The sequence below is a fragment of the Poecilia reticulata genome, linkage group LG2, assembly GCF_000633615.1.
Source record: "Poecilia reticulata strain Guanapo linkage group LG2, Guppy_female_1.0+MT, whole genome shotgun sequence".
In the NCBI taxonomy this organism is placed as follows: Eukaryota; Metazoa; Chordata; class Actinopteri; order Cyprinodontiformes; family Poeciliidae; genus Poecilia; species Poecilia reticulata.
The window spans coordinates 22465783-22474838 of NC_024332.1; the positions used below are offsets into that span (position 1 = coordinate 22465783).

At 38.0% G+C, this 9056-nt stretch overlaps 1 protein-coding gene across 1 annotated transcript; it reads right to left on the reverse strand.

Annotated features, from left to right (window-relative positions):
* Positions 1-6336: 6336 nt before the first annotated feature.
* On the reverse strand, positions 6337-7148 carry LOC103482114 (gamma-crystallin M2-like). Its single transcript, XM_008438063.1, has 3 exons — positions 7066-7148; positions 6743-6985; positions 6337-6659 (listed from the first exon to the last, which is right to left on the reverse strand). The coding sequence occupies exons 1-3, from the start codon at positions 7111-7113 to the stop codon at positions 6381-6383; spliced, it is 570 nt and encodes a 189-aa protein (XP_008436285.1). The 5' UTR covers positions 7114-7148; the 3' UTR covers positions 6337-6380.
* Between the last annotated feature and the right edge of the window lie 1908 nt (positions 7149-9056).

The window sequence follows — 9056 nt, forward strand, 5'->3', positions numbered from 1 at the left end:
TCCCATGTAGTTGGGGCGGTCATAGACCATGAAGCAGCCGCTCTCCACCCTGCAGGAGTGACACCTGCTCATGTAGGAGTGCATGTCAGCACAGTTGCTCATGCACTCATAGTGGCGACCCATAAAGTTCCGATCCTCATAGAAGATGATCTGGAAAAGACAAAACCATTTTTTGAAATCAGTTGCTATGTGATAAAATAAATATTTTTCAATCCCTAAAGATTGCCTACCTTGCCCCTCATGTACATGTCAGTTTTGCTCATCTCAGTGGTGCTCATGTTGGCTGCTGATGAGTGGTTGCTCTTGCTCCTGTTCTGCCTTCCTACCTGGTTTAACCCTTTCCTTTTATACCTGAGCAAATGTAAAGAACAACTGACCCTCCCTTCACAGAACTACTAACTAAGCAAGTTACTATAGAGTTGCACAGAATGCAGAGGTTATGTTCTGTTTTTTTTCTTTGTCTTCAGTCTTTAGAAAGGTCTTTCAGATTTTACAAGCAGCATTTTTAACAGTGCTTGTTACAATAGACTGAGCCATGTGAATGTTAAGAATTCATTCTTGAATGAAACATTGTTTTTGCAGTGGTCATCTAAACTATAATGACTTTTTTTTGTTTTTGGTGTTTACAAAATGAAAATTTACTTCAACGCTCAAGATACTCAATATGAACAAATTTGGTGCAATCTATTTTTCTATGGTAATAGTACTGTAAGTGTACCATRTAGTGAGAAAAAGATTACTTTTGTTTTTGGGTGAAACTTACAATTGAAACCAGATATTTACATTCACTGAATAAAATGTCTGTTAAATCAGTTAAGTTAAATCAGGCCATATTGTGAATAAGAATTAATTTTTTTTTCTATTTGCTAAATGTCAGAAAACTTAATGAGAAAATTTTCTTAGAGATTTTTTTAACTTGCTTTGAATTCAGATGTTAACATACAGAATGAACATTTTGTCTGTAAAAAATAGGAAAAGCGTAGGTGATGATGTTATGGCTTTAGAAACCTCTGATAGGTTAACGGACACATTTGAGTTAATTGCAGACAGAACCGTGGACGTATGTTAAGGTCAGACCTGGACACACTGCTGTCTTGTTTGACATGATGGGAAAGTCAAAATAAATTGGCCAGGACATAAGGAAGAGGAAGAGGAACAATATCCGGATGCCTGAAGGTACCACATTCTTTTATTTAAAACATTAGGAAGTAAAGACATGATGGGAATGTACTGCCACAGGAAAGATACAGATTTTGTGTCCCAGAGATGAACATATTTCGGTCCGAAATATGCAGCACTGCAGACTGACTCCAGAACAAAAAACTTATGAAACTGAAGGAGGAAGAAGCCTTTACGTCAGAAGAAACATAAAAAGCTAGATTGAATATGGACACAGGGACAAAAACTTTCATTTTTGGAGACATGTCCTGAGGTCTGATGAAACTATAGTCAAACTGTTTGGGCATAATGACCATTGTTGGGGTTTTTAAAATTAGCTCAAGACCTGTAAAGAACCAGACACAAGACCAATGAGGTTTTTATGCCTTCCTTTGCAAAGGGAGGGATCCACAACCTCTAACCCGCTCGGGATCAAAGATTGGTGAGCTCTGCTCAACTCAGCTTGGGAATTGGCTTTTATTATGATGACCTTCTTCAGTAGAACAATGCTGAGATAACAGAACAGATGGACCCCTTGAGTAGGAAATTACATTATAGATAAAGAAAGAACCTTAACCCTTGTGCATGCGAGGACTGAGGCAAACATACAGTTTTACGCGTGTGGGGTCGGTTGGACCCCATTTCTAAACACAAGGGTTAAAGAACAATTGATCAGAACCAGCTAGGCAACCGAACATACTGTGATAAAACACTCAAATAAAATGATAAAACAATTATTAGTTTTACCCAACAACCATTGTTACATTTGGAGAAAAAACTGGAATGCTTGTGTATAAGAATTATTCTTCTTATAATTTTTATTTTATTTATTACTTTTATGTCTACGATGAGTTATGGTACAGCACATACTGTGCATAGAGAGTATGCACATAGCATTGACATGTAAATCTTTGCTTGCAAAACTCTGCTTACTCTCTGCCATAATCCGGGAGCACACATTTTCATCCAGTGGGTGATGCCTGCTAGAAGGAAACGAACGCACCCAGTATAATACTTTCACTCTATTGGCAGAGAGGTTGCCAGGCGATTGTGCTAAAAGGCAGTTCCATGTTTCAGAAGCGAGCAGAGACTAAGTCTGAGCGCAAGGAGAAGTTTTGAGTACAAGCATTACAAGTTTTGAGAAGAAAGACATGAAGTCCTGCTTTCAAAATGAAAATGTAAGCAAAAGTATTAAAAGTTTTGAGAACAAAAGACATGAAATCTTGTTTTCAGACTGAAAATGTGTGCTCTTGGACTATGGCAGAAAAATTCCACCAAGCAAGCAGAAAGTTTTGCACGTCATAGCATTGCGACAAGGCCTGAATAAATTCGAAGACTCTTCCAAATACAGGCTTCAAATGCGCCCTTCCTTTTACCAGATTTGAAGGCTGGGTCTCGTGTATCTTTCATGGCCCACCACATGCCATAATTTATTGTGGATCGGAGTCAGCTTTTCAAGGTTAGCGTCAAAGGCGATGGAAAGTGATGAAAGCTGTAAGTAAATTTGTATATATTACTTTTTAATTAACACAAAATTTACTTTAAGAATTTTTTTAGCCAAGAATGTACCAGTATAAGACTCAAATATCTCATTTATCAATAGTTTTTTCATTGTAATATCACTCTGATGTTTTCTGTCAAGCTGTCCTTGACAGTAATCAGCTAGCAGAGAGATTGAGAAAAGACCTGACTCACAACACATCATTTTCAAAATCCCACTGGCTTTTCCCCAATGAGAGAAAGCTAAACACTGATATAATTAAGCGCAGTTAATGTATGTAACATTGAAAGATTAAATTTTTTCCTGACCAAATCATTATGGCGGACATTTCAAATTCCTTGTCATGTAAGCATTTTCATGGTCAATGTTAAATTTCAGTTAAGATTCAGCTGTAATCTCTTACATGAGAGCTGAAGGTTATATTTGAAAATAAACCAATCACTTGTTTTTATTCTTTGTAGTAGAAAAATCCAATACATTTTAAAATATGTTATGATCAAATTAACCTTTTTTTTTATTATTTTAGAACAACTATCAACAGAACGTGATGAAGAGTTTACTTAAAAATGTAAGTAAATCTCAGTATAAAACAAAGCACTTGTGGTATTTTGGAATTTTCACTGAAATATTTAAACTTATCCACACATGATCCTGGTCGCCAGAAAAAGTACATAGCTAAGCTCAGTTTCAATGTTAAGCTGTCCATTTGTTTTAGGGACCAAGGTGCAGACAGGACAATTCATCTCCCTGAGGGGCCAAAGATTATGCCACATTAGCCTACATACAGTGGCCTGCTCTGAAAATTTTCATTCCTCTTAAGATTCAGGCATTTTGTCTCTCTTTTTCTGTATGTGCTAGGTTTATTCTAGAGAAGATGGGCCTCCAGGACAAAGTGACAACTTTGCAAACCAAAAAGAAATGGGATCGTCTTAAAAACTTATATTGTATGTAAGTATGTCCCTTTTAATTGTCACAAGCAAATAAACAAATAAAATTGATTGTATTGCTGTATTTGTCAACTACAATTTTGTGGTTTCCTCTGTAGGACTGCAAATATCCTGGTTCAGGAGAGGAAGCATATATATATATATATTTATACACAACCAAAGTCTTAGTGGGAGGTAAAGCAGACACACACACAGAAACACTAGGCCAGAACTTGCATGAGGTACAAAGGTGGGGTGCACCTCCAGGACTTGCAAAAAAAAAAATGGCACGGAACATTGTTTTCATCATCCGATGTCTCGAAGGAGCGTGCTCCTTCATGATGAGTATTGAGGAGCTGAGCTCTCACACCTTAAAGTGGCCTCTTGTACGGAGTGATGAGGGGGAGTGGATGTTGGAGGCATGGGTACCCTCCATCTAAAAGAATGAAATGCCTTGGAGGAGGATAGAGTGACTGCCTATAGAGTGGGCTGTGGCGGAGTACCCTCAAGTCATGTACTGACTCGGGGCAGCCCACATAGGTGTCGATGAAGCTGCCCTGATGATCACAAACTGCTTGTAATATTATGGTTGGGAATAGTTTCCTATTCTGATATCACTGATCATCATGGCTGTTTGGACATTTAATGTGGATGTGGCAAACTTCGATTGCACCCACAGTCTTTGCAAAGGCTCTGTGGCGGCCAAGCCTTGCAAACCCATGGGACACTATATTACTCTTGAGAAGGACCTCGCTGCAGCAAACAGAAATGGGCAGAGACAGACCTTTGGAAATGGGACCATTGCACTCTGGAAATGAAGGGGGCGCTATTTCCTACTTTATCCGCTGTCGCCTGTTTATATTATCTTTAGAAATCTGTGATATATCTTCTTCACCTTTAGGAAGGAATTCCAAAATTCAGCACGTATTTGAATGTCTCTCTTTTATTTACTTCTAGCGCAGCTCACCATTCTTAAATTCTGTAGCTTTGTGTGAACTTCTAAATCTGCTCCTTAGTTGCATTTTTTTCACTTTTGCTTCCGCCTCTAGTGGCGTGGTGGTGGCAACACAACTAACAATTACATCACTAAATCAGAATACTTCAAAGTCTTTATTATTTACTATTAATTCTGGCATTACTGGCTTTGTAAAAGATAAAATCTCCAATAAAACACCATACTTTATTTTATTAAGGATGCAGTGCTAATTAAATGACCAAAATAAGAAATTTTTCCATTATAAATAAGACCTATCTATATATTTCTATCACAATAAGAAGACATGAAAAGCAACATGATCAACTATGATAAAAAACCATGTATGATGAATTCATACAATGTTTACATAAGAAACTTAATTATTTAATTATTTTAAATTAAGGTATTCCTTCTAATTGTAAGTGGTCAAAACAAGTACAGCACTACATACGGTAAAAATAATCTAATGGGGAATTGTTATTAATTTAAAAGTTGTTTTGTTTAAATGAATTTAATAATGTTTATATTTGAATAGAGTTTAGAAATAAGTGCAGAAACAGTAAACCATTTGCCGTCTTGTTACCCATACAGTAAATAATGTACAGGCTATGATTACAAAAAAAAAACTTATTTTACCTAAACATTGTCTCAACCAGAGATATAAAGCACATCTGCGCCGATGGTATAACTCTTGTAATTCCTCAAATATTACATATGTGCACATAAAACAACAAATCAACATCTCGTCCATCTCTTCTGCACCACTCTAATCATGATTGCAACACGACATACGTTACGCGGAGGGTGGGAACAGTTGGTGAAGGCTAGACCTGTCCGAATTCACAGCTTCTCTCTTGCAGATGTCATCCTACATAGACCTGGTCCTTCGAAGGATGCAGCCCTTGAATTCAGACACAGCTAGTCTCGTCAGGCATCCAACCTGGATGTTTCATGCCAAGTTTTGTGCTACTTGGCCATTGTGTATGAAAATTGTAGATTTTTGCTTGCTTTGCCAAGTTTGCCACTTGGCTAGGCCAATTATGAGCTCAAAAACTTTTAATTTCATGTTAGGGACAATTTTGGGAAAAGTTAGGTGAGTTTTTGAATACATTTAAGCCCCCAAATTTGGATTTCACAGCGGAAAAGAATAATATACGGGCAGCACTTCACAGCTCAGGCCTAATAAGGATGGGGAATTTATTTGGCTAACAGTTTTTGACTGAATTTAACCTTTTACCTTTGTACCATCCTAACTGTGAAGCATAAGGGTGCCAGGATCTTGTTTTGAGGCTGTTTTACTACAGTCATAAAATATCATGAGGAAAACCAGTATGTCTAAATATTGAAGCAAATCTATAGACATCAGCCTGGAAGTTATAGCTTGGATGCAGATTAGTCTTCCAAAAGAACAATACTAACATTAATAACACCATACAGCCAAAGGAGTTGGCTGTATGGTGTATAAAGTGGGTTGATGACAACAAAGTTTATGTTTTTACGTTTTCTTCACAAAGCTCCAATATCAGTCCTATGGAGAAGTTGCCACCCTAAATTATGAAAGGACTATGAACAATTGTCCAAAAGTCCCTGACTGCACTTATCTACATAGCACTTCCTCAAATGGTTGCAAAACGGTGCAGGGGAATGGGTGCAGAGGACCCAGACCATTTCAATATGAATCTAGGTCATAAATTTGTATTGCATTTTATTGATGTTTCATGTTTTGATGCATATTTTAGACTAGGTGTTAATAAACAATCATAACAAAATTATCATAATTTCAAAATACTTTTATTAAGCGGCATTAAACCTGACATATTTAATACCAGGARTCCATGATCCTCCTCATGCTCATGAACCTCATGCCTCCATATCCCATCTCCCTGAAGTTCCTGTACTCTCCAGGCCACATGTACATCATCCTGCCTCTGTAGTGGGGGTGCTCGTACATCAGCCAGTGGCCATCCATCACATGGCAGGACATGCAGTCAGACATGYGRTARCGATCCATGAAGGAATCACAGTCATCCATACACTCATGCATATGGCCACCGAAGTTCTCTCTCTCATAGATCCTCATCCTGTAGGATCCCCTGTACTGTAAAGGAAACAAAAAATTAATTTAAAGGTAATGAATATGCTGCTGTTAGTTCAGATGAGCAGAAAGATTCACCAACCCACCATGGGGACCATACGACAAGACCTGATGCAGTCCCTCCAGCCCATCATGCTCATGTAGTCACCGTACTCTCCCCTCCTGAAGAAGTACTGGTTTCCCATGTAGTTGGGGCGGTCATAGACCATGAAGCAGCCGCTCTCCACCCTGCAGGAGTGACACCTGCTCATGTAGGAGTGCATGTCAGCACAGTCGCTCATGCACTCATAGTGGCGACCCATAAAGTTCCGATCCTCATAGAAGATGATCTGGAAAAGACAAAACCATTTTTTGAAATCAGTTGCTATGTGATAAAATAAATATTTTTCAATCCCTAAAGATTGCCTACCTTGCCCCTCATGTACATGTCAGTTTTGCTCATCTCAGTGGTGCTCATGTTGGCTGCTGATGAGTGGTTGCTCTTGCTCCTGTTCTGCCTTCCTACCTGGTTTAACCCTTTCCTTTTATACCTGAGCAAATGTAAAGAACAACTGACCCTCCCTTCACAGAACTACTAACTAAGCAAGTTACTATAGTGCTGCACAGAATGCAGAGGTTATGTTCTGTTTTTTTTTCTTTGTCTTCAGTCTTTAGAAAGGTCTTTCAGATTTATTAGCAGCATTTTTAACAGTGCTTGTTACAATAGACTAAGCCATGTGAATGTTAAGAATTATGTGTTTTTTGTTTCAGCAGGTAACTTCTCATTGGTGTGGACAGACATCACATGTGGCATACCACAATGTTCAACCCCTTCTATGTACAAGGTCCCACTAGCCCAGGTTGGAAAAAGTTATATGATTAGCTACACTAACTTCACAGATGACACACACTTTTACATTTCAGTGTCACTGGGTGACTCTGAACCTATCGAAGCACTGAACAGATGCTTAGAACAAATCAATGTGTCTATCTGCCGTAACGCTCTCCAACTGAATAGAAACAAACCTGAAGTTATCTTTTGACCTAAAGAGGAAAGATCAAGAATCAACATAGACATTACAGCTAGAAACTAGAGATCAGGCCTAAAATCTGGGTGTAGTAATGGACTCAAACCTGAACCTTCAGAGACACATAAAGATAATTACAGTCATTCTTCTGTCACTTGAAAGGTCTTTAATTCCAGAATTAAAGAACTTACGCCCCAGCAATCTAGAGAAACTCATCCATGCCTAAAATGTCAGTCAGATACCGCAACTGATTCAGAACCCTACTGCTCGCATTTTCACTAATAAAAGGAAAATAGTGCACATCAACACAGTTCTAAAGTCCTTACACTGGCTTTCTGTAGCTCTGAAAATATGCTTTAAAATACTTTTGCTAGTTTATAAATCACTGAATGTCTTATAACTAAAAAATACATTAAAGAGCTGTTATATAGGCCTTCTAGACCCACTGAGGTTTTATGGCCTGCATAACCAAAACCAGAACTAACCATGGGAAAGCAGCATTCAGTTTTGATGCTCCTGTTGTCTGAAACAAACTTCCATAAAACTGCAAAACAAAAACCTACCTGTTTAGAATTGTCTTTGATTCATAATAACTGGAACATTGATCAACATAGTTGATGTATATCTCCCTGATGATTTTGATGATGGCATTTGACAAAAATTATTAATAATTGGTGTTTCATAACTGGTTACTATATAGTGTTTTTATGGGGTAGGTAGAAGCTTAGGATGGGAAGGATGTCAGATGAAAGAAAGGCTGGCGTATTACGTGCAATGCAAGTTAATTTAAGATTTGGTTCCTGAAAAATGGTAAAATACAGGACATTTTAATCAAAGAAATCTACCCAGATGCTCCAGACAAAGCATGAAAAGTGGACATGTGTGGGGAAAAGTGAAGGATTTGGTTTTCTCTGTGTTGATTTGAGTTTCTCTGTGTTTATTTTTGGTTCTGTTCCCTGTGAGTCTCTGTGTTGTCCTGTCAGTGTCAACCCCGATTGTTTCCAGGTGTTTCTCATTCTGTGATTACCCTCTGTGTATTTGATCCCACCTGTGTCTCTGTCGGTCCTCGTTAGTCTTACATCTTGTGTAGCATTGTGTCTGTTGTTCCTGTCCAGTAGTGATGGGCAAATGAAGCCTCATGAAGCAATGAAGCTTTCCAGCCCTTTGCTTTGCAAAAAGGCTCATTACTCGATGCTTCATTCATTGCTCACTAGTGACATCTGCTGGTGAAACTGTAACAGCCTTGTCACTCAGTTGGATCATACTTCCAAAAACTACTAAATGCAATATTGTCACAAAGTTTTCATCAAACTCATGTTTAGTAACAGAAGAATCAATGAAACCATATTTAATTGTCATATGTTTTAATTATTAAAATTATTTGTAGCCAATC